We start from the raw sequence: 24,495 nt of genomic DNA on the forward strand, positions 1-24,495 counted from the left end.
AAAATAAAAGTTTACAGGGGCACCTGGGTGGCTCAGTCGGTTAAGAGTCCGTCCGACTTAGCCTATAGGGTCATGATCTTGTACTTCATGGTTTGAGTCCCGTGCTGGGCTCTGTGCTGACAGCTCAGAGCCTGGAAACTGCTTCCGATTCTGTGTCTCCCTCTTTCTTTGCCCCTCACCGGCTCATGCTCTGTCTGTCTCTCTTTTTTAAAAAAATTAAAAAAAAAGTTTACAAAGAACCAATTATATTGAAATACAATAATCAGAATATTGAAAAGTTCTTATGGAGACTCATGTGCTTCTTTTTTAAAGCAACATGTCTAATAACTACCCTTCTTTTATTTATTTTTTAACGTTTATTTTCGAGAGAGAGAAAGAGACAGAGTGCAAGCAGGGGAGGAGCAGAGAGAGAGAGGGACACACAGAATCCGAAGCAGGATCTAGGCTCTGAGCTGTCAGCACAGAGTGTGACACGGGGCTCAAACTCCCAAACCGTGAGATCATGACCTGAGCTGATGTCAGACATTTAACTGACTGGGTCACCCAGGCACCCGTTAACTACCCATCTTTTAAATTTTTTTTTTTTTCAACATTTATTTATTTTTGGGACAGAGAGAGACAGAGCATGAACGGGGGAGGGGCAGAGAGAGAGGGAGACACAGAATCGGAAACAGGCTCCAGGCTCTGAGCCATCAGCCCAGAGCCTGACGCGGGGCTCGAACTCACGGACCGCAAGATCGTGACCTGGCTGAAGTCGGACGCTTAACCGACTGCGCCACCCAGGCGCCCCCTACCCATCTTTTAAAGTAGTGGTGAGCTTAAAATGTATTTTGAGATATCTGCAATAACTGTAATGTGGGAAAATATCTGTAATTTCTATTGGTGTGAAGATACAGATACTGCTAACATGGCCATGTTTTGTTGCCTACATTCATAATTAAAGGAAATGTTACATTTCAGTTAAAGAGTGGTAAAAAAAAAAATGTAACATATAGAGACCTCCTACTTCATATGTTCTGGTGCATTTAATAAACGCAGTGTCCTAGGGGCACCCAGGTGGCTCAGTTGGTAAGTGTCTGACTCTTGATTTTGGCTCAGGTCATGATCTCACAGGTTGTAAGTTCAAGCCCTGCATCAGGTTTTGTGCTGACAGCATGAAGCCTGCTTGGGATTCTCTCTCTCCCCGCCTCTCTCTCTCTCTCTCTCTCTCTCTCTCTCTCTCTCCCTCCCCCTCTCTCTCTCTCTCCCTCCCCCTCTCTCTCTCCCTCCCCCTCCCCTGCTTGGGTCTTTTGTCTCTCCAAATAAATAAATAAACTTAAAGAAAAAAAAAAAGCAGTGTCCTACCCTGGGCTTTGTACTTTTGCAGCTAATCTTAATGATCATTCCAGAGAGTTTTAGCTCTGTTTTCTGAAGGAAGAAACAACCCCACAGGTCTAGTTATAGCAGAGCTGTTGGAACAACAGCAGATTTTTGGATCTCCAAATCGAATGGTTTTTTTCCCACAAAAGCTTCCTGTCAGCTTGGCAAGACGGAGCTGACAGCCCGGGGCGGAGTGGCGGTTTTCAGAGTTTGCTGGCACAACAGTTGCAGGTGGCTCAGCTCTTCAGGTACCTTGGCCTTGCCCACTAAGGGCTGTGATGCTCTGGCCCAGCTTGGGCCTGAAAAAATCTGCTTTTTTGGCAAACCCTCCAGATGATTTTCATGCAAGGGTCGCCCCCTGGGAGATGCTAATTATGAGATCAAATGTGTTCATCTGATTACACTTCTGTCAACGGATAGGCCTTAGCACAGACTTGGAGCCTTGGTGACCTAGAAGTTGCTTCAGGAGACATATTTAACTTAATGCTCTGGCAGAATTATCTCTGAAATCTTCTATGAATATGCACAGGCTTAGTCACTCTGTCCTCAGACGCTTCAAATATGCCGGCTAATGGCCAGAGGCATGGTGATCAGGAATCAGTCCATCCTCCCTCCCTCCGTTTCTTCCTTCCTTCCTTTCTGTCCCCCTCCCCCATCTCTTATTCTGCAAGCCTCCGTGACCACCTACTCGATGAAGGCCCCGTGGTACAAAGTAAGGTAAATCCCTTTCCTGCACTCATAGTCCTATATGACAGATATGTATCCAATGGTAACCGCCTAAATCGTACAGATCTTGTCCTTTGGGTATTTAGGGAAGGAGAGGGGGTCCTGGAAGCCTTCATGAAGGAGACAGACCCCTGTAAGGTGAGCCTTGAAGCCATGGAGGACTGAGGGGAGACCAGCCGTGGCAAAGGCACAGAGCTTGGAAAATGACAGATGTGGTAAAGCATGTGAGCCAATTCGGCTGAAGCTGAGTGTGCATGATGTGGCGTGTGAGCTGGAAAGGCAGGCGGGGACAGAAAGTATGATCAAGAATCACCTAAGGAAGAATTGTGTACAGGAACTACGTGAAGCACAACTACTCACGGTGTATTTTTCACACGAGGATTTCCTGCACGTTCTCATTTCATTACTACCTCAGTTATGTGAACTGGAGAGTGGAGGGGAGTGGAAGGGATGGCTGTGAGGAATTTGCGAAGGTCATGGGAGAAAGCAGTGCAGGGAGCAGGAGGAAGGAAAAGATGAGATTGCCCTAAGGCACACCTTGTGAGAGATGTCGCTACTCTGAGGGTTTGGTTGACTTGCGTGAATCTTTAGCCTTTTTAGTGCTCGGCAGACCATCACTTGACTCTGCCCTTTTTAAGTACTTGATATCTCCGTAGAGTTTTTCCCCAGGTTGCATTTTGAGAACTAAGTAATGAATAACAACCCATCAATTAAGATGGGTCACACAAGCCACTGATGGACTCAGAAATGCTTCCCACAGAGAGGAGCCACCTTTTCCTGTTGACTGTACTGAAATGGCATTAATAATGCATCTGCTATTTCTTAAATGGACCAGTAATGTCTATTAATGGAATGTGTTTATCATAGAAGGACTTTCGGAGGAAAAGAAAAGCTAAAGGACAAATTACTTTGCAAGGTCTTTTATTGTGAAACCCTTCCCACACCCACTCTTATTGTGAAACCTTTCCCACTCTTGTCCCTTCTGGGCCATCCAGGATACTCAGGACTCAGAATGAAACCCAGGTCTGCCTATGGCCCTCTAAGGCCTTATGTTGTGGTGACCTCCTCTTGTGCCCCAGCACAGACTCAAATCTACCTCTAGGCCTTGCATGAACCCTCCTCTCTTAGGGGTGGGAAATAGAAACACATTCGCTGTGTGTAAGTAATATCTGAACCTCTGCTGCAAGAACCATATTATTATATGGAATTTGTGGTTTTTAAATTTCTTTTTGTCTTCCTTTAATGTTTTGGAGAACAGTTTTTGTTGGCCTCCTTGGGCTAAAGGGAAAGCTTTAGTACCTAGGGGAATTTCCACCCTTGCTAGGGCTATAGGGAAAAGTATGTCTTCTGAGGCCACAGGGTGACCAAGTGCTACCTCCAAGCCTCTGATGGAAACGCAGTGATGCTATTGGCTACTCCTGTGGAGCCACCCACCTGCAGGCAGAGTGGTTTCCCTCTTGGAAGCTCCTCATCTCCTAGAAATTGGGAGTTTTTCTTGATTAAAGGGGTGATTTCTGGGGCACCTGGATTGGCTCAATCGGCTAAGCGTTTGACTTCGGCTCAGGTCATGCTCTCACAGTTTGTGAGTTCGATCCTCACGTCAGGCTCTGCACTGTGAGTTTGAGCCCTATGTTGGGCTCTGTGCTGACAGCATGGAGCCTGCTTCAGATTCTGTGGCCCCTTCTCTCCTTGCCCCTCCCCTGCTCATGCTCTGTCTCATTCTCTCTCTCTCAAAGATACTAAACATTTGAAAAAAAGATTATAAAGGGGTGATGTCCTTATAATTCTCCTGCCTCCAGGGCCCACTCTATTGCACCATACCCCCTCCCTTATGATCTACAAAATTTGTGGGAGAAAGAAGAGAGAATGGTATAGAGAAAAGGTTGGAGTCAGAATCATGAGGGTCTGTTTCCCCTTAAATAAAGAGTCCAGCACATTTCTTTGGGGGAGACATGTGAGGGCTCTGTCTGTGTCAACTTCAACATTTGAGGATCCGTCATGTTTTTAACTAGAAATTATCCCAGGACCCGGAGGAGACCAAGATGGCCACAGCAGGGGGTCCAAACCACACAGAACAATAAGCTTAAAATGTTGGCAAGTCTTAGGAGCAAGTGAGATGATATAAAAAGAAAAAAAAAAAAAAAGCCCTTTAGAAATTCATTTTCCAAAAAAAAAAAAAAAGAAAAATTCATCTTATAATTCCCTATCACTTTACTGCTGGTGCCTTAACTCTTTCAGCTGGACAAAGTCTTGTGAACCAGATGAGAATGGTTCACTCACTGCCAACACTCATTATAATGAAGCATCATGTAGACGTCTTTGGGAGAGGGGAGGGAAGGGATGTGGTGAGCCAGGGAGGGGTTTTCACTACTTTGAAGACAGGCCATTCACCCCTGACCCCTGACCCAGGAAGTGAAGTTTCAAGGTACGTGGTCAGTTCTTGGCATGCCAGAATGCGCTCCACCCCCCGCAGCAGTGGGAGCTCCTGCAGAAGGTGCCCATTCTCTTGACGGACCCCTCACTCCAATATGGCATCATGAGAGAATCCATTGCCCTCTGCGGAGCTCTATACTTCTGGGCCTTGGCAGTGGCTTCCCTCCACAGCAGCAGGGCAAACGTGTGAGCTACACATTAAAGGTCATTCAGAGGAAGCCACAGTTCCAGAGGGCTGAGCCCTGAGTGGATGGCTGGGAGACCTAGGACTAATTTTAGCTTTTTAGGTGACCTGGGACCTTGTTCCATCAAATGTGTAATGGGATTGACAGCTACCTCTCTGGCTGGGTTCACAGAATGAGTCAAGTGAGTTGATGTGGAAACTGTAAAGCACTGTGCTCATGGTGACAAATGGAGATGACCGCTGGGGTTGGAGAGCCAGATCACCTGGATTCAAATTCTGGCTCAGATGCTTACTCGTAGACTCATCTAGCCTCTTAGGGAAAAATAAAGATAATGATTGTACCAACCACATAGGTGGTTAGGGTGGTGATGATTAAGTGAGCCCACACACATAGTGCATTTAGAAGAGTGCTCGGCAAGTAGTGAGTGCTAAGACATCTGGTAATGGTGACGATAAGCAGGGTGCCTTGGGGCTTGTAAGACGAGATAGGGTTAGGTAGAAGCTGGAAAAACTATCAATCAAAAGCAGTAGGCAATTTTCTTTCAAGTGGAGAATTCATCTTGGATCTGGAAACATCCCTGACTTAGAATTTGAATGACGGAGATGTAAAGTGCATAGGCCCCTTCTCCCGCCTTGGGTATATTGGGTGTTTGGCTGAACTGGTGGGAATGGTGAGCTGGCCTCCCCCATATGGAGGTAGATGGCAGATACTTGGGTTTGCAGCTTTCTAGAAGCATTTTTCACAGTGTTGTGACCCTGAGCCCCAGGAAGAAATACATTCCACATCACATGGACACACTCATACTAAAAACAAAAGTTTCATGAAAACTATACCTACCCTACACTGGTATTTTCGCTCTTATTTTTGCTTTTGCTCTTGAACTCTTCAACTCTTGAAATGTCTCTCTCTCTCTCTCTTTTTGAATGTGCTTGGTTGTAACCCTGTAAATTGATACCATGACCCACTGATGGGTCTGGATCTAGCAGTCTTAAGGAGCTGCGCCATAAGGGAATCCACAGGAAGGGTCTGGCCCAGCCCCGAGAGTGGCCCTTTCCCCTTCAGTCTTCCCTCATGTGGTCCCTAAAGCTTTAGGATAGTTGTGTCAGAAACTGCAGCCTGGTCTTGGCTGAGTCATGGGGTGGTTCGAGAGGGGCTGCCCACACTGGTGGGCAAATAAGTGCAGAGACCCTTTTCTACAAGGGTCTAGAGTGGCAGTTATATGAGCCACAGAGGGCAGGGAGCCTTGCATTTCAGCCTCTGCCGCAGCACACAGTAGGTACTCGGTAAAGCGAGAACAGGGGAGAGTGCACTGGACTGGAGCTAGTGCTCGGCTGTGCCCTGTGACCTGGGGCCTCAGTGACCCAACCTGCAAAATGAAGGCTGTGGCCTCTAGGATCTCTCAGGAGAACATGCAGGCCATGCCACAAAGCCTGGAACTCCCTTTGTTGGGGGGAGAGACCCAGTGGGGCACATCCTATATGCGGCTTATGCAAGGGTGAGGGGGCTCTGTGGGGGTGATGCTTTCCAGCCTCGAACTCTTCAGGCCAGATCTTGAGGTCTTGAAAGGCCTCCTCGTGGGCTCAGGTTAATGGGAATCTTCACAGATGTGGTGTCACTCCATTGAGGCTGCCTCTCCCCTGAGTACTGGAGATCCATGTGAGAGGAGGGCTGAGGAAGAGGCCTGTAGGAGAGTGGAAGGGAGGTCTGGTGACAATTCCCAAGCCTCCCCCCCAGGATGACATCAGCTTCTAAAATCCTTAGTCATGACTGGGACAGGGTGGCAGCTCCAAATTTCCTCCCTATTTAAAAAAACCAGGCCTGATTTTGTTCACTCACTCAACATATATATATATTGAACTAATATATGGCAGATACAGCAGTAGGCATACGATACAAAGATGTCAAAGGCAAGGTCCCCATCCTCCAGGAGCTTTCTGGTCTTAGTGGGGGACACAGTCAATAAGTAAGCAAGGTCCTATCCAAGAATGACAAGTGCTTTCAGGGAATAAGAAGGGGTAATAATGGAACAGAAAGTGACTGGGGTGGGGAACCTAGGAAGGAGGGGCAGAGAGAGAGAGGGAAACATAGAATCCCAAGCAGGTCTCGTGCTTGGGTCAACACAGAGCCCTACGTGGGGCTCCATCTCACGAACGTCAAGATCATGACCTGAGCCCAAATCAAGAGTCAGATGCTTAACCCACTGAGCCACCAGGTGCCCCGGTAGTTTTTACTTTTAGAAGCACATTTGGTGAGCTTTCGGGATCCTTCCAACTCCTGCAGCCTGTGGTTCAGGGAAGGGAACTTCTCACAGGTATATGAAAGGCCAGGGTAGATAGAGGAGCCAAACTGTTTCTGGTCAGGTGGCAGGATGTAGAAAGTGAGTGGGCGTACTGTGTTAGCTCAAGGGAGGGGGTGGGGGGGGCACACATAGCTCGCCCAGGGACCTGCCTCTCCGTGGCTGTCGTAACTTCTAAAACTGATCTCGGACATGCCCTCCTTCATCCCGGCGCTCACACCCTCTCATTTCATTTCACCTGTTGTGAAGAGGGGTGCAGGGTTAGCACCCTAGACTAGGCCCATCTCTTGTTTTGGGGACCTTTCAAACAGTTGGTCTGAACACCCCCCTGGCATATTTTATGATCCTAGGTCCTGGTTGCCTGCATCTCCACACCCCCACCCCATCCATCTGTCCTAGGTGTGGTGGGGAGTTCATGCTGTGGGCGCTGGCTGGGGCCTGCTTGCCAACTGATCCCCTGGGAACTGGGGTTTTAAAAGAGAGGCAGCTGCTGCAGTAGGAACACCCACTTAAACACAGAGGACACAGGAGCCGTGGGTCGGGCCTGTCTTCAGTGTTTTCAGCCTGAGTGGTGAGAATCAAGGTTCCCCAGAGAGCAGGAAAAATCAAGAAACCTGGTGTGTTTGCCTCCAACTTTTTTTCAACCCCTCCTCACTTCCTGCGCTGTAGGTCCCTCCTCCCCTGGCCTCAGTTTCCCTATCTATTCCATCTATTCAACGCCCCCTGGGATTTCTTTGGGAGTAGAGAAAGGTGGGTTTGAAAAGCAGCCCTGCCTACTCTCCTCTCCTCGCCCCTGCAGCGCCGGATTTCCGATTTCCTGCGCCGCACGTGCGGTCTTGCGCCTCAGGAGTGCCCTCGCCGGCCGGTGACCCGGCAGATGGTTGGGGTGTCGCCGTCAGCAGAGGAGGAAGAAGGCGAGGTGGCAGCAAGGTCGCGGCCCGGCGCCGCCCCCGTCCCCATTCCCACCCCTACCCCACCCCCACCCCCGGGCCCCGGCCGCGGCTTCCGCAGCCTCGCCCGCAGCGGCCGGTGCCCCCGCGCGCTCCTCGCCCTGCACGCCCGGCCGGCGACCCCGCTGCTTGGAGTCGCGCCCTCGGGAACCGCAGTGCCGAGCCTCCTAGAAACCGCGGGGAGCAGCGGCGAGAGGCAACTCCCATGCGGCACCCGAGCGGAGGCCCGGGCCGCAGGCGCAGGTGAGGCAGCGCCATGGGGCAGGCGGGCTGCAAGGAGCTCTCCCAGTCGCTGTTGGACTACAAGACCGAGAAATATGTCATCGCCAAGAACAAGAAGGTGGGCCTGCTCTACCGGCTGCTGCAGGTCTCCATCCTGACCTACCTGGTGGTGTGAGTTCTCCGGGGGCTGTCGGGGGGTGGGGGAGGCGAGGGGCCGCGGCTGCCCCCTCCAGGGACCTGGGACCTGGACCAGCATTCCTCAGGCTCAGCCAGGGGCTCTTAGGTCTAAGGGTGGCAGGTAAGGAGAGAGCCCTCTTTCCCCACCGGCTCTGGAGGTGATGAGATGCGGGCAGGGAAATCTGTGTTCCTTCATTTACCAGCCTCTCCGTGGGCAGCTCCTTCCTCTGGGCCGGGGCCCTGGGGTCGGGGCCACTCGAAAGGGGCAAAGACGCAGGGGCCTGGCTCCAGCTGTCTCTCTGGGAGCCTCCCTGGTCTCTTTGGTGCAGGCCCAGGCACCGGGTGGGTTATTTATAATCACTGAGCTCAGTGGCAAGCTCCTGGCCGGGACAACTCAGCAGCCTGGTATGTCCCAGCACTCCCTTCTGGTCAACTCAGCACACCCCGGTCGGGCGGCCTCTCTGGTATCCCGCTGGGGGTCCTGCCCTGAGGCTCTCTACCGGGCACCCAGCCGGACCTTCTGCCTCTACCTTTCCCCCCTCCCACCTGGCGGGAGCTGGCACCATGGGCAGAGGGGGCAGCTCCTTGGAGTTGCTCGGCCAGCCACTGTTCAGTACCCTCGCCCCCAAGGAGGGAGGGAACAGGTGGAGGGAGGAAATGACACCAGATGTCTGGGAGGCTGGTGTGCCTCCTTTGCTGCTTCAGTAAATGCTGTTGAGTCCCTACTATTTCCTGACTGGGGGAGGAACAGATGCTCCTCCTGGGAGCGCCACCCTGACCTCACTAGGAGGCCAAGTGCCCCCACTGCCCCAACTGCCCGTGGAGCTTCATCCCTAAGGCACCCGCATGCCTCTCACCTGAGGGCCTCTGGACATGCTGTTCCTCAGCCACATGCGCCTTTACGCCTCTCCTTGGTTAGCGCCCGCTCATGCTTCAGACCCACGTTCTCGAATAACTCTGATGCATTCCACAGGGATCGTTTGCTTAATGCCTGACTCCCGTCCATTCTGGAGACACTATGAAGGCAGGCAGGGCCTGGCATCACCTAACTGCTAGGAAGTAGGTGTGAAATGAATGAATGAATGAGTGAATGAGTGTTGTTCCCTGAGAATTTGCTCAATGTTTCTGTCCAGGCTGGGCCCAGTTTGTGCCTACTAATGTTGGCTCACTGTCCCAGCCCTCTCAGGGTTCCTTGGAGACAAGGAGAATCTAGGACTTAGGACATAGCAGGTCTGCCTCCAGAGATGAAGAGGGTGGGCACATTTTGGTTGGCACCTGCTATGCAAAGAACCCTTACTGGCATCATGGGAGGTGAAGGCCATCCCCCATCACTCCTGCATGACCTCAGGCAGGCAGCTTCCTGCCCTCTCCTGGCCTCCCAACTTTCCCAAGCGGTCAAGCTGTATAGTCTCTAACCTTAACTGTCACGTCACCAGTAAGTTGATGAGTTGTATTTATTGAGCTCTTCCCTGGCCTGGCACTCACTGTGCTAAGCAATTTACATGTGCCATCTCATTGAAAAAACAGATTTTTTTTTTGATATTTTGAAATAATTTTAGATTTACAGAAAGGTTACAAGAGTAGCATAAACTTTTTGAAACGTCCTTCACCTAGATTGCTCAGATGTTAACATTTTACTACGTTTGTGTTGTCCTTTTCCCTTTTTCTCTCCACACACGTGATGTGTGTGTATATATGCAATTTTTTCTGTTTAAGAGTAAGTTGCAGACATTATGCCCCTTTACCACTAAATACTTTGGTGTGTATTTCTTAAAACCAAGGAATTCTCTTATTTAATTAACCAAGTACAGCTATGGAAATTAGATAATAACATTGAATCAATATTATTTTCTAACCTACAGACCTTTTGTAAATGGTTCCAGTAATTACCTTTATTTATTTTTTATTAAAAAATTGTTTTTATTAAGTTTACTTTTGAGAGAGAGAGAGAGAGAGAGAGAGAGAGTGCATGAATGGGGGAGGGGCAGAGAGAGAAGGAGACACAGAATCCCAAGCAGGCTCCAGGCTCCGAGCTGTCAGCACAGACCTGACACAGGGCTTGAACTCACAGACCGCGAGATCATGACCTGAGCTGAAGTTGGATGCTCAACCGACTGAGCCACCCAGGCACCCCTAATAATTACCTTTAATAGCAAAAAAAAACTGAAATCCTGCCTTGCATTCATTTGTCTTATCTCCTTAGTCTCCTTTTTTTTTTTTTTTTAACGGTTTTTATTTATTTTTGGAACAGAGAGAGACAGAGCATGAACGGGGGAGGGGCAGAGAGAGAGGGAGACACAGAATCGGAAACAGGCTCCAGGCTCTGAGCCATCAGCCCAGAGCCCGACGCGGGGCTCGAACTCACGGACCGCGAGATCATGACCTGACTGAAGTCGGACGCTTAACCGACTGCGCCACCCAGGCGCCCCTCCTTAGTCTCCTTTAATCTGTAATTGTACCTGAGACTGTCTTTGTATTTCATGACACTGATGTTTTTTGAAGAGTGCAGGATTTTTATTTTATTACAGTTTTTAAATTGAAGTAAAATTCACATAGTATGTAATGCACCGTTTCAAGCATTTAAAATTATCCGATTCAGTGGCTTTTAGAATATTCACCATGTTTACAACTATCACCGCTATCTTATTTCAGAACCTGTCCATCACCCCAGGAGAAAACCCGTAACTAACTGCTAGCAGTGGGTTGGCATTCTCCCTTACTTCACTTAACAGAATGTTTCCAAGGTTTACCTATGCTGTCGCGTATATCAGTCATTCATTCCTTTTATGGCTGAACACGATCCCACTGTATGGATAAACCGCATTTTGTTTGTCTGTTCTTCTGTGTGGACAGACATTTGGGTTGTTGCTCCCTTTTGGCTGTCACAGACAACATTGCCGAGACCATTCATGTGCAAGTTTTTGTGTGCATGTGGGTTTCCAGTTCTCTGGGGTGTATATTTTGGAGTGAAGTTGCGAGGACAGATCATTACCTTTTGAGGAACTGTCAGACTTTGCCACAGCAGCTGTACCGTGGCAAGTACCCGTTTCTCTGCAGCCTCACCAACACTCGTTATTTTCCTTTTTTTAACTGGGTTATTTGTGTTTTTTATTGCTGAGTTGTAAGAGTTCTTTATATGTTCTGGGTACCAGACCCTGACCAGCTATCTGATTCGCAAATATTTCCCCCCTTCTGTGGGTTATCTTTTCATTTGCTCGACAGTGTCCTTTGATGCACAAAAGTTTTTAATTTTGATGAAGTTCCACTCATCTATTTTTTCTTTTATTGCATGTGTTTTGGGTGTCAAAGAGTATAGGATTTTGTACTCTTGTTTTGTAGAATGCCCCAGGTTGGATTTGTCTGAGGTGTCCTCATGATTAGTTTCAGGTTGTGCCCCATTTCCTTTAACTGTCCTCACACCCCTGGAGGGAGGCACTGTTGTCCCTGTGCTGACCCCCGGAGTTCATCGGCCCTCCCGAGATCACATCACCAGCGTAGGGGTGAGCGGGCTGGCACAGCGTGGGCCAGCTTCAAGGCCTTAGCCCCTGAGGGCAGCCATCTTCCTGCTCTCGGGGTTGCTTGTCGCCTCTGCTGCTTGCAGGACGGGGTCTCAGGCAGCAGTGCTGTCGTGGCCCCTGCCCAGGAGCTGGGGAAAGGTGAATACCCCGGGGAAAATTCCCAGAGGGCAGCAGTGATGCTGATGCCCACCTGCCGGGCCCTCTTCCCACAGGTGGGTGTTCCTGGTGAAGAAGGGTTACCAAGACACCGACACCTCCCTGCAGAGCAGTATCATCACGAAAGTCAAGGGCGTGACCTTCACCAACACCTCTGAGCTCGGAGAGCGACTTTGGGATGTTGCCGACTACGTCATCCCACCCCAGGTCTGAGCCCCACCCAGCACTGGGACCTCCGCTAGTAGGGCTTGGCTCGGGGTGGGTCACATAGGAAGCTGATGAGGTACCCAGGGACTTCATCGATTTTCTCCCTTGGCCCAGGACAGCTGCCAGGGTTTGCAGATGGAGACCCTGCTCAGATCCTTCCCCCAACACCAACCCCTTGCCCTCCTTGACTGCACCTATGGGACTGCTCCCTTCCCAACAAACCCTGAGCCTGTAGAGACCAAATGGGGCCCCAAGGAGTTCCAGATCAGTGTTGAGTCAGGTGGCCTGGCACAGAGAACTGCTCCCATACATTAGCTGCTGCCCTTGGGAATGGCTCCCTGGCCTATTCACAACTGGCCCGGGCCAGGGCCTTGGCCACCCTGTCAGTACCTCTTCTCCCAGATCTGGGCTTAGATCCCAGGGGCTGAGGTCAGAATAGGGATCCGTGGATGGGGCCAGTTTGGGGTTGTGGGCCTGAAAGGGACCTATCAAAGGACATCTACTCAAGGACTTCAGAGTCAGTGGGCAAATGGGTGGGATCCACTGATTTTGTGGCCCCGTTGTCCTCAACACCCCCTGCCAGGAATCCTGGGAAGGAGGGTTCCCGAGAGGGTAAGAGGATGTCCCTCAACCCCTCTCTGGCTTCTCAGGGAGAGAACGTCTTCTTTGTCATCACCAACTTGATCGTGACCCCCAACCAGCAGCAGAAAACCTGTGCTGAGGTTTGATTTGGTGCAGAAAGCTGGGGGGGGGGGGGTGAGCCTCCATCAGTGGTTGGGGTCTACCCTTCTCCTGACGTAGGGGTTTCTGCCCCCTTCCAATGCCCGGAGGATATGTACACTGGAGCACAGACCTGCATCGCTTGGGGGGAGAGAAGCAGGTTTCCCAGGGTGTGTGTGGCCCCACTCGGGGGAGGAACCCCCGTCCCAGCTCCTGGGGTGGGACCTTGGTTCTGAACTGGAGCCCCTGCAGGGGAACGCCCAGCCAGGTGCCCCTTCTCTTCCGGCAGAGTGAAAGCATTCCGGATGCCTTGTGTTACAGAGACAGTGACTGCCCTCCTGGGGAGCCCGTTGTGGCTGGAAATGGTGAGGCCTGGAATGGCGGGGTTGGGAGCAAAGCGGGGGGATTGGAGCCAGGAGGCTTATAGCATTGTTCCCGTCCCAATCTTGCAGGAGTGCGGACTGGCCGCTGCCTTCGGGTGGGGAACATGCAAAGGGGCACCTGCGAGATCTTCGCCTGGTGCCCAGTGGAGACAAAGTCCAGGCCAGCGTGAGTGGCTATGGCCTCGGGACCCTGAAGAGCTACCTGGGCAGTGAGCGGGTCTCAGCCTGATGGTGGAGACATGTGTACTCTGAGATCCTCTTTCTGAGGATGCCCCACAAAGGCCTGAGGATCACCCCTACATGAACAAATTGGTGGTCCTCGGCAAAGGCTCCAGGGAACCCAGGGAGCAGGCAGGCTTCAGTCGTGCCACAGGCCTGGGGGGATGTACAGAGGAAGCAGGGCCAGGGCCTCCTGGACAGACTGTCCTGGCTTGATTTGCAGGAAGCCACTCCTGGGCAAGGCTGAAGACTTCACCATTTACATAAAGAACTTCATCCGTTTCCCCAAATTCAACTTCTCCAAGTATGTGGGACTTGGTTCCCGGGGATCTAGGGCCTGCCTCCTTGTTCACTGTGCGCGGGCCCGTGTGCATGGGCGTGTGCGACATCTGCATGTGAACGAACCACTGGGTGATGCTGGGGCACGCCCAGCATCTGTCCTTGAATGGAGGAGGGTGCTGAGGAGGAGTAGTCAGGACTTGAGTAGGGGCTGAAGTCGGGGACTCAGCCTGGGCCAGGTAAAGGCCCTGGGACTCCTGCGTCAGTCAGGCTGTGTCTGGCCCAGGAACAGCCAGTCTTGGCTTCATTTCACTGTCTGTTCGTGGCCTCCATCCAGGACCAATGTGCTGGACACCAAAGACAAGGCTTTCCTGAAGTCCTGTCACTTTGGCCCCGAGAACCCCTACTGCCCCATCTTCCGACTGGGGTCTGTGGTCAGCTGGACGGGGAGCAACTTCCAGGAGATAGCCCTGCAGGTGGGTAGCATGCACTCAGGGAGCCCTGCCTGGGGGCTCGCGGGCCCAAGAGCTCTGGGCCTGGGCCCAGGAAGAGGGTGGTGAGGAGGGGGACGCCTGGGGTCGAGTGGTAGTGCAGAGTCCCCTGCCACAGGGACTCACTGTCTTCAGGATTAGCTCTGACGCACAGCCTGTCAGAACCCAGGCACTCAGTGAAACGCACAGCGAGCACCTGCTGTTTGGTTCGCAGTCCTTGGGGGCATCAGTTGAAACTGAGCCCGAAGGAGCCCCACTGGTGCGTCCGGCTGTCATGTAAGGTGCTGGCTCCAGTAGTTCCCTTCTCCTTGGAAGCATGAAACAGGGGACTTGGGGGGTGGGGGCTGTCAGCAAAGTGCTTTTCTCAGCCTCTCCAAAGGGACCTGGAGCTTCTGCCTTCCTCCTGGGAGGATGCTCCGGCGGGGCTGACCCGTGGCCTGAGCACTTTCCCCATCTTGTCCAGCTCTCGGTGAAGAGCCAGTCTGTGACTTCTGCCCATCTCCACAAAGTTCTGTGCACTAATTCTTGTCTCTTCTTCATCAAGGGTGGTGTGATAGGAATTCAGATTGAATGGGATTGTGATCTTGATAAAGCTCCTTCTGAATGCAACCCTCGCTATTCTTTTAGCCGTCTGGACAACAAATTTTCAGAAAACTCCATCTCCTCTGGGTACAACTTCAGGTAACTGGGGCTAGACTTGCTGTCTTGTGACCCTGGCCACATTTTGTCCTTTTCTGGGTGCCAGCACTATGACACCCCTTACTGGGGGGAGGTTGTCAGAGTGGGAGGTGTAGGGAGAAGGAGCTGAGGAGAGGTGAGGGGTGCCAGCTGGGAGCATCACTGGGAGAGGAGAGAAGTTCCTGTCACCCTGTGGGTTCGCCAGGAAGCCGAGGCTTAGCTTCTTAGCTCAGTCACTTCCATCAGTGCTGTAGTGGCCCTGGGTTGGCCCAGTGTGTTGTGGGAAAGCCCTTGCCTCTTGGGGGATGTCTGTAAGGATTTCAAAGATCTGGAGGAGTCTTTACCATAACGTTAGCAAGAGGGTCTCCAACCTCCCCGGGGGTGCTCATAAATCTCCAAAGCGGCCTGGTATGTGTTGCCAAGCACAGAAGGTCTCCCCTGGGCCATGTCTCCCCTAGGTTTGCCAAATATTACCGAGATGGAGCTGGAGTGGAGTTCCGCACCCTCATGAAGGCCTATGGGATCCGCTTTGATGTGATGGTGAATGGCAAGGTGTGTGGGTGTATCTCCCATCCTGAGGCCGGGCAGGTCTGGAGTGGGGCATGTTGGGAGTACCTAGGAATCTTGCTGTCCGCCCCTCCTTGTTCACCCTGCTGTGTTTCTCTGTGCTACAGGCAGGGAAGTTCAACATCATCCCCACAATCATCAACATTGGCTCTGGGGTGGCGCTCATGGGTGCTGTGAGTACCTCCTTCCCCTCACCTTCACCCTCTGAGCACCGGCTGGGGAGGGGGACACTGCTCCAGAGGTGCTGTCCTCATGCCTCAGAAAGAATAAGAACGGGCGAGGTCAGTGGGATGCGGGTAAAGAGGGCTTTCTGGGACTTGAAACCTGCCAACAGCCCCAGGTGGCAGTGACTGACTGACTTTCTCTTTCCAGAGCCAGAGAGGTATCTGCCTGGAGCTCTGGAGCTGGGGGCGGGGCTGGGGTTCTCTGGGATCCTGGGTCAACCCTGAACTTCTAAGCTTCATCTCCACTGCTGCTAAAAAGAAGCAGGATCCAGCTATATGCAGGGCTGCTCAGCTGTGGCCCTACTGCTAATGCTCTTCTGTGTGGGGCCACCCTGTGTGCTGTGAGATGATGAACAGCATCGCACTACCTCCCCGCTAGATGCCCACAGTGCTTTCTCTCCCCCTTGTGAAAGCCAGAAATGTCTCCAGAAATTGCCACGTGTCCCCCGGGGAACAAAATCACCCCCGGTTGGAAATCCGGGGGCTAAAAAGATGAGCATCGAGGGAGTCAGGCTGTGGTCCTTCCTCAGATCTGTCCAGCTGGGCCCAGAGGGACGCACAGGAGAGGAAATAGTTGCTGGAGGGTGGGCAACGCTTTCCCCCGAATCTCTTGTCATGCCCCTTTTTTCTTCTGGAAGTTTTTTTTTTTTTTTTCAACGTTTATTTATTTTTGGGACAGAGAGAGACAGAGCATGAACGGGGGAGGGGCAGAGAGAGAGAGGGAGACACAGAATCGGAAACAGGCTCCAGGCTCTGAGCCATCAGCCCAGAGCCCGACGCGGGGCTCGAACTCACGGACCGCGAGATCGTGACCTGGCTGAAGTCGGACGCTTAACCGACTGCGCCACCCAGGCGCCCCTGGAAGTTTTTTTTAAAGACATGGGAGCTGTCCGTGGGTGGCCCCTGCCCATCCTGGCAAGCTCCTTGCCAGGGTTTCCGGCAGCCTTGTCCTCTTGGCCCCACTGGAGGCCTCTGGCGGGACCTAGGGTGGACTTTTTATTGAGGCCAGGAAAACCGTGTAACAGTATCAACAAGTCAGAGGATTCAGCAAGGCTGTTCTCCTGAGAGGTGGTGGGTGACAGTGAGCCCCAAAGGATTCCTCTTCACTGCAAACAACCATTGTTAGGGAATCCTGTGTTTGCTCATATAACTTTCTTAGAGAGGGGCCACTGTCAGTCATTACTTTCTTATGATGTGGGTAAATCGGAACACGAGCGCATGGGGTACATACCTGTGAAATCAAGGTAATGGGAAAGGTGGTGGCGGAGGCTGGGTTGGGTGGAGCGTTCTCTGTGGAAGGAGGAGTTGATAAATAACATTTGGGGCATCTGGGCAGGGGCGGGGGAAGAGTTGTGCAGTGCCCTGAGTCAGAGGCCCAGGTCTCCCTTGGCCCACCCCCCCTGCTTCATTCCCTCCTCTTTCTGGTAGGAAACACCCCCACCCCTCCGTGCTGCGGCTGGAGTGGCCCTCTGGTGGACGAGACGGGCGTGTGCACCATGCGCTCTGGTCCGAAGCCCCTGTGAACAGGTGTGGGTGGGTTCCCCTGGGTTAGCTCCATCCTCAACCTCATCCTGTTGTTCCCCCATCCCTGACCACCCCTGTCATTCTTGTTCTTCAGATCCTCTCCAACCCGTCTCTCACACTGACTACCAGAAAGAACGTTAGACATTTCTAGAATGCCAAAGTTCTGTGCCCCTATTCAAGGCCTCCCCCTGAGGGATTAAGACCAAGGCCTCAAAGGCATTATAAGAAAATTTTCAGGCTGGTCCCCATGTCCCCATCCCCATCTCCAGAAGTGTCTCTTGCTTTTGCACCACGGGCCCTCTGGAATTTCCTTTGCTCCCTCTGCAATGCCTGTGCTCAGTAGACATTTGTTGAAGACATGATTGGATGGGGTCAGGGCAACGCAGGGGTGCCTGGCCTGATAGAGCAGATGGAGTCCATCTGCTAACTCCGGGCTAACTTTGGCTGTACCACGGACAAACTTTGTGGCCTTGGACAAAGGTGCCTCTTTCTGAGCCCAGTTTCCTATCTATTGATTGGAGATAATGGTGCTCTTTAGGGGTTGTTGTAGGGTCCGACAGAAGGTACTGTGTGTCAAATGGCAGGGTGCTTTCTGGAAACCTAGGATTCTGAGTAGGGAACCCTAACTCTTTTGCTGCAGGGGGCTTTCTTCTGTGACTTGGTACTTATCTACTTAATCAAGAAGAGCCACTTTTACCGAGACAAGAAGTACGAGGAAGTGAGGTCAGTTATGCTTCCTCCCCTGCAGCCTGGGGGGACCTTTGTGGGGGCCCCCTTGATCAGAGCTCCCCTCCCTGGCCTAGAAACTTTACCCTGGTTGGATGGTAATGCTTGGTGTGTGGCGGCAGGGCCATTGGGAGCTCCCCTGGAAGGGCCGCGGAAGGTGGAATGTTCTGAGAACATGCTTTACAGAGCTGGATTCTGCCTCAGAGCAGCTGGCAGAAGAAAAGGCCTCCAGAGGCCATGGGCAGGGGACCTGGTTTCCAGGCCTGACTCTGCCGCTATCTGCCATGTGACTTCAGACAAGTCCAAGGCCTCCTTGGGCCTCAGTTTCTCTCTCCGTGAGCATGCTAGCACTTATGTTTTAGGATTCTTGGACTTGGTAGTCCTGGTTGGCTGGGGTTGAGGGAAGCTGGAGTGGTAACGGAAGAAAACGATAGATTTCTTGTTTTTTCCTGTGGGGGCCATTTCCAGGATCTCTCGGGCCCTGAGCATGGTGGTGTGTATGCATGTATTCATAGCAGCAGAACATAGTATGAGTGGGAAACCCTGATGTCTGTGGGCAGACTGGAAGGGGAAAGGGGTTCTGACCCAGCCATTCTGGAGGAGCTGGGATCAGAATGGGCAATTGCAGATGGTGGGCTCCAGATGGGCACCTGGGCACTCCCTCCACCCCACCGCAGCCTGGGACAGCAGGTGGAGGGTCAGCCCGCATCACTTGCCTGGACTGAACCCAGCCCTGATGCAGGCTGAGCCCTCAGCCCTGACCCTGGTCGCAGACGGAGCCCTCACTGCCCATGCCTCCTGGCTGAGCTGCTGGAGGAAGAGGGGTGCCCCCCACAGGGCGAGGGGCTCTACAGGGCCTGCCCCACGCCCCCACCCCGCCAGTCTGGGGAAGGTGGGCTGGGCTCTGCAGGCCAGGGTTAACTGGGTCCTGTCCTGCCCAGCGTCCTACGGGTCCTGGCTGAGTCCTCGCAACAGGACGGGACCCCAGAGGCAGAGGAGGCGGCGGCGGGGCCTGGGTTGGCCAAGCAGCCAGAGGCACAGCACGGAGGCGGCAGCCAGACGGAGAATGGCTGCCCGCCAGGTGAGGGGCTGCTGGGCTGAGGACCGGAGAACGAGCCTTGCAGAGACGGCCTGGCCCTCTCCTCTCCTCCCTGCTCCAGGGTGACCTGGACACAAGGCAGGACATCCGGGACGCAGGAGCACCCACCCAAGCTGGACTTTGTGGGGGACAGGGGTGCTTTAGCTCCTTTGTGATCCCCATTATTTCCTCAACACCCCTAAGTTACCACAAAGCAGTCTGCTTGCCGTGCTATCCCAGAATTAAGAGTACGATGTCATTTCCTCAGGCTTCCTCTGCCTGGCACCTCTCTGAGCTCTTTGTATGAACCCATTTCAGCAACTTAATGAGGTGGACACTCACAGTACCTGTTCTAATGAGGAAACCGAGGCAAGAAAGGTTGTGGCTTGCTCAAGTCACACAGCTAATAAATGGCAGAGCTGGGATTTGAACCTAGTCAGTATGTCTCTAGAATCCAGTTCTTCTCCATGATACTTTTCTGCCTTATCAAGCCCCCCATTCCCCTACTCCTCATCAGATGCCTTCCAGAAATTCTGGAGCTGCCCTCGCCTTAGGAGGGTGGTGGTATGTTGACATGTGGGCCTGCAGGCTGCCCTTCCCTGGGGAGCCTGGCCATATCTGCAGATGCGACCTCAGCCTGGTGCAGGAGGCAGCCCTGGGCTGGGTCAGGAGGCTGGCCTTAGGCCTCTCCTTCTGCCTGTGTGTCCTTGAGCAGGTACGTGGCCCGTTTGGGGCCTGTAAACGCCCTTTATTTCCCCGACTGGGGGCTGCACACAGGGGATTCTCTTGCTCAGTCAGGCTGGGCTGCTAACTCTCCTTTTGTAAACCATATCCATTTACTGGCCCGGACCGGGGGACTTTCCTCTGGTTCCCAGCTTTCATTCTTTGTTGACTCAGGGACTGGCAGCTTCCAGTGGGGAGCTGGGCCTGTGCAGGGCAGGAGTGAGAAATGGACTGGGAAGGAGAGGCAGGCAAAGGAGGGAGAGAAGTGAGGAAGACAGAGACGGGGCTGGGGCATGGAGGCAGGGAGGCTGGGGTCCCAGCAGCAGCTCCCAATGTGCTCCCTGAGCTCCTCAGCCTGTGAGAGGGAAGAATGACCACCCCGCTGGTGTTGGCTGTGGGACCAGCCTTGCCTGTTGCTGTGGGAGGCCCGGGTGCCCTCAGGGTGCCACCACAGGGCAGCTGCTCATTGCTGGTACAGCTCCGGAGGCCCCGGCCCGAGCACCTACACGGACCTGGGCTGTGGCCAGGGACTCCACCAGTCTGCCCGTCTCTGCGAACTCTCTGTCTGCAGTGCCACCAGCGAGAGGCTGCCGCGGGTGGAGTCTGCCCTTAGGGAGGCCTGCCCTCTTCACAGGGTCCCCAGTTGTCCTCTGTGTGCCCCCTACCCCCCCCCCCCCACAGGTCTGGCCACCCGGGGAATGGAGAGGTGAATGTGGAGCAGCTACAGAACCTGCAGACAGCGGAGGCATAGCCAGAGGTGTTCGCTGAGAGCAGATTTGGTGAAGATGTTGCGGCAGAACCGCCTGCAGCTCTGAACTGAAAACTCTTTGTGTTTGCGTGGGACAGGTGTTTCCGGTCACAGCCATCTCTTCTGCACCTTGGGATCTTACTACAAGCTTTTCGTTGTGTGTCAGGGGAGGGAAGCCTCCTAGTGGCCAGTGTGGCTCGGATCTAGAAGAGGAGGACTTGGAGAGGGAAGTGGGGAAGGCCAGGGGCCTGAGTGTTTTCATTTTTCCGAGAACTCAGTTCATTCATTCATTCACACAGTGAATGCTATGTGCTGTGGGCTGTGCCCTATCCAAGAGATCCTTAAATGAGATGCTGACCTGGCCCCTGGGTGCGGGGAGCACACGTGTAATTCCTTCCAGAGCCAACAGACGTCACAGCCCGGCTCAGCCACTCTGGCCTTCCTCCAGCCTCTAGCTGAGACTTTCACAAATCCCTGTTGAGAATGATGGCTCCTCAGAGAAAGACTTTGGCCGGCATCGAAGGGGACGTTTGGCCTTGCCCTCAGGGATAAAATAATAGGTGGCCAACGAAGCAACCAGGGAAGGCCTGGGCCTGGAAAGAGGCAGCTAGCCCTTGAGGGGACAGGCAGCCTCTGAGGGTTTCCAGGTAAGGTGGGGAAGGGGAGGCAGGGAGGCTTCTGCTCCAGTCCTCCTGCCTAGCCTCAGGAAGCTCTGGGCATAGTGTCTCCCCCAAACGGGAGACCAGCTGCCTGGGTCGTTTCTCCCTTGCGGTTCTGTGGGGCTGAGTGTCCCTACCCGGCTTCCCTCGCTTTCTCCTCATAGGCGGGGTCTGAAGGGCTAAGGAGATAAGAATAGGTGGAGCTCACTTGGCAGGTGGAAGTAGTTGTTAACAGGGAGGCCCTCGCCCCTCACCCCAGCCTCTCTCCCTACCCTCCTCCTTCCCAGCCCCACACTGCTGAACTATGCTGCTTCCCCCATTTAGTGGCTGCAGAGCCTCGCTACTCACTCAGAGGTGTGGCCTGTGGACCAGCAGCATCAGCATCACCTGGGAGTTTGTTGGAACGGCAGTCTCTGCCCCCTCCGTCGTCCTCCGAAATCAGAACCTGTGTTTCAACAAGACTTCGGGTGATTTGTACGAACGTTCACGTGTGAGAGCACTGGTTAAGGAGATACGCAGCGCCTGGTTCTGAGGGAGGAGAAGGCCAGCTTTGGCAGCCGCTGCGGATTTCAGGTCAGACTTACACACATTCTACTTTGAGAGCAAGAGGATTCCACCCCACCCCCACCCCCGGGAAGGTGACATTATGCTCAATGCATTTAAAGTAAAATATTTTGACTAGATAATACTTATATGATTTAAAAACCAAACAAAAGGTACAAAAGAATAGTGAAAGGCGTGCCTCCCACCCCTGTTCCCCAAGGTGACGTTACTGATGCCAAGAAGCTCTACTGTTTTGCTGAGAATCTGCTTGGTTGCTTGTGCCCTTGCTCAGGAAATGAACTTTTCCTGATGGCTGCAACGTCCCATCAAGTCTCCTCTGTCAGGAAGGGACACGATGGAATACAGTGAAGTACCGGGCTAGCTCCCTTCTCCCTCTCCCACTGTCTGAGGAGTCCTCGTGTAAACCCAAGGGGAGAGACCTATAGCTCATCACTGACTGTTGTCTGGTCTGCTCGGTAGCAAAGGCCTGTGGGGCTGCCTGTGGCTCAGCAAGCTCCATGGTTGGTTTGCACAGCTCCCCGGATGCTAAGGAGTGAAGGCTTTGGTTCTCCTCGGCACACAGAGGAGGCGGGAAGCATCCTTCCACCGACCAGGGCCTTTGGAGAGGGACAGAGGGGCTTGCAAAAGGCTTTGCCACTGGAGCAGGGCATGGTCCCCGAAACGGGAAGCTTGCTCCTTCTGGAGCAAGTGGCTCCTTCACTCTGGACTGGTAACCTGTCAACAACCCACCTGCTCTCTGAATAGAAAGTGAAAAATCTGGGTGATCTACTATGGTGTTTCACTTCCTCACTAAAGCAAACCCTAGGATTTGATATACTTTTACATTTGGGAGGAAGCAGAAAGGGCAGGGGTCATGACTGCTTAGGAGTTGGTCTGGTTTCTTTTAGCCTGTTTTTGGAATTGCTTTGCGGCAGCCATATAACCTGGGGGAAATTGTACTATTCGTTTTACACTGGAATGAAAATGTCTCCCTACAGTTTTCATTCAGTTGGTAAATATTTATTGAGTACCTGTTGTCAGGGGATGGACTAAATCTGGTAACAGTTGTGAGAAACACAGAAACTGTCCCTGCCCAAGTGCTTACAGTCTAGGAGGTGAGCCTTAATCAGTGGTCACACATAGAATCACAGACTGAATTTTCAGTGGAGTAGCCAGAGGTTTCCCCTAGGACGTGACATATAAGCCGAAATCTGAAAGCAGTCTAGTTGATGGGGGAAGCATTCCAGGTAAGGGAACCACATGTGTAAAATAAATGCTTTGACATGAGGAGTAATTGAGGAGCTGGATGGAGATAGTGTGACTGAAGCTGGTTTTACAAGGCTTTCTTTCCATCAACTCTCTTTAATCTTAAGGGCTGCCCCATTAAACTTCACTGCCACAGAGGACCTAACCTAATGGTTTCAAGTCCAGCCAAGCTTTCCAGGTGGCCTCCCCTACATGTCATGGGTCTTGTGCTCAGAAAAGCCAGTGACCCCATTACAGCTTCTGGATAGTGTTGCACACTGCCAGTTTCCTTGCTTTTGCACAGCTCCCCACTACCCCCTCTTTCTTTGCACAATCTTGGGGCATGAATGGGAGGTTCATAAATCTTACAGAAACTGGCTTTGAAATGGCAAGTGAAGTGGGAACTCGAGCTCCGTTTGGGAGAGTCCCTTTCTCTCAGGACACCAGTTGCCTCACCAGGTAGATGAGCACGCCAGCCTCTACAGAGCTCCTGTCCGTGCTGACATTACAGGATCACCTGAACCATCGCCTATGCTTACATTCAGGCCGTGGCCTAAAGCCATCTACCTAGTAGTTTCCTAATGATTAATTCCATGCCTTGGGAGTGCCATGATGCTGGCTAACGGGATTTGAAAACTGGGTGCTACCAACGTGCCATCAAGAGGTCGAGCCATGAAAGAGCTAAGCGCCCTCTACTCCTGATGCAGGGGTCACCAGGACTGACCAGTCATGGCTGCCTTTTTGCCACCATCCCATCAGCTCTTTCTCCGTGGCTTGCTGCCCTACTGGGGGACCAGTTGTAAAGGGGGAACATGACTTCCTCCAGGTGTCTAAGCACCCCAGCTGTGGACGACAGTGCCCTGCAGAGTCCCTAAATCACCCCACTTGGAATGGCATCTTGCATGTCCGGAAAAGGGCTCCACCTGGTTGCTACCCACTCCCCTCCACCCAAATGACACAACTTTTCTCAGAGCATACTCTCCAGTGGACCCAAGAGCACCGTCTCCAAAAGGCACACCTTTCTCCCGGCTCTTTGTTTCCCCTTAGGCCAGTGCACAGAATTAAAGGAGGAAAGATGGCAGCCAATATCTGAGACCTGCCCCATAAATGTATTCTGATATTTTTATTTGGTTATAAAATAAAAAGTTTTAACTGTAAACATGTCTTGATTTTTTTTTCCCTTCAAGTCTTAGTCACCCCGTGTTTTAGAGGAAAATGTAAGGAGAAAGTGAGCCCTAAAGAGGCAGACACAAACAATTAGTAAGCAATATATTATGTTCCTTATTCTCTTGCAAAGAAATTCAAATGGAAACAAGGAAACTCTTTAAATGAGCAAACATTAAAGGACTAGGAAGGCACTGATAAAACTGGTAATTTTCATTCAATGAGTGTAATTTGATAAAACTCTGGAAAGCATTTGGAATCAAGCTTTTATCTTGTTTTAGGAGCTTATTAAGTT

The 24,495-nt window shown here is 52.4% G+C and overlaps 1 protein-coding gene and 1 long non-coding RNA gene across 18 annotated transcripts in view; one reads left to right on the plus strand and one right to left on the minus strand.

Annotated features, from left to right (window-relative positions):
* The window catches only part of LOC147574129 (uncharacterized), a 29,735-nt gene extending 8,051 nt beyond the window's left edge, over positions 1 to 21,684 (minus strand). The window contains exon 1 of the long non-coding RNA XR_015243923.1: positions 21,597 to 21,684. This is a non-coding gene — a long non-coding RNA (uncharacterized LOC147574129). The remainder of the gene's footprint in view (positions 1 to 21,596) is intronic.
* P2RX5 (purinergic receptor P2X 5) lies at positions 797 to 24,195 on the plus strand. 17 transcript variants are annotated; one of them, XM_086686291.1, is made up of 14 exons: positions 797 to 8,289; positions 12,079 to 12,229; positions 12,880 to 12,951; positions 13,239 to 13,314; positions 13,402 to 13,498; positions 13,775 to 13,855; positions 14,168 to 14,306; positions 14,866 to 15,002; positions 15,458 to 15,551; positions 15,674 to 15,739; positions 17,219 to 17,317; positions 17,955 to 18,037; positions 21,573 to 21,821; positions 22,084 to 24,195. In XM_086686291.1, the coding sequence occupies exons 1-13, from the start codon at positions 7,877 to 7,879 to the stop codon at positions 21,778 to 21,780; spliced, it is 1,716 nt and encodes a 571-aa protein (XP_086542417.1). In that variant the 5' UTR covers positions 797 to 7,876; the 3' UTR covers positions 21,781 to 21,821; positions 22,084 to 24,195. The 17 variants fall into 17 exon arrangements, 15 of the variants coding, with proteins under 15 accessions (XP_086542417.1, XP_086542416.1, XP_086542418.1 ...); XM_086686290.1 differs by having other exon boundaries at positions 797 to 7,616; positions 7,799 to 8,289; positions 21,573 to 24,195; XM_086686292.1 differs by lacking the exons at positions 21,573 to 21,821; positions 22,084 to 24,195 and adding exons at positions 18,982 to 19,121; positions 20,523 to 20,951.
* Positions 24,196 to 24,495: the final 300 nt, after the last annotated feature.

This window comes from Puma concolor, chromosome E1 (assembly GCF_028749965.1).
Source record: "Puma concolor isolate L17-30 chromosome E1, mPumCon1.1.hap2, whole genome shotgun sequence".
NCBI classification, from domain to species: Eukaryota; Metazoa; Chordata; class Mammalia; order Carnivora; family Felidae; genus Puma; species Puma concolor.

Excerpts from the sequence above, each read along its gene's own strand:
- P2RX5 (XM_086686289.1), top strand. The coding sequence starts at position 7,877 with ATGGTTGGGGTGTCGCCGTCAGCAGAGGAGGAAGAAGGCGAGGTGGCA. Across the intron at positions 8,290-12,078 it reads TCATCGCCAAGAACAAGAAG|GTGGGTGTTCCTGGTGAAGA; the intron begins GTGGGCCTGCTC and ends CTCTTCCCACAG. Across the intron at positions 13,856-14,167 it reads CCCAAATTCAACTTCTCCAA|GACCAATGTGCTGGACACCA; the intron begins GTATGTGGGACT and ends GCCTCCATCCAG.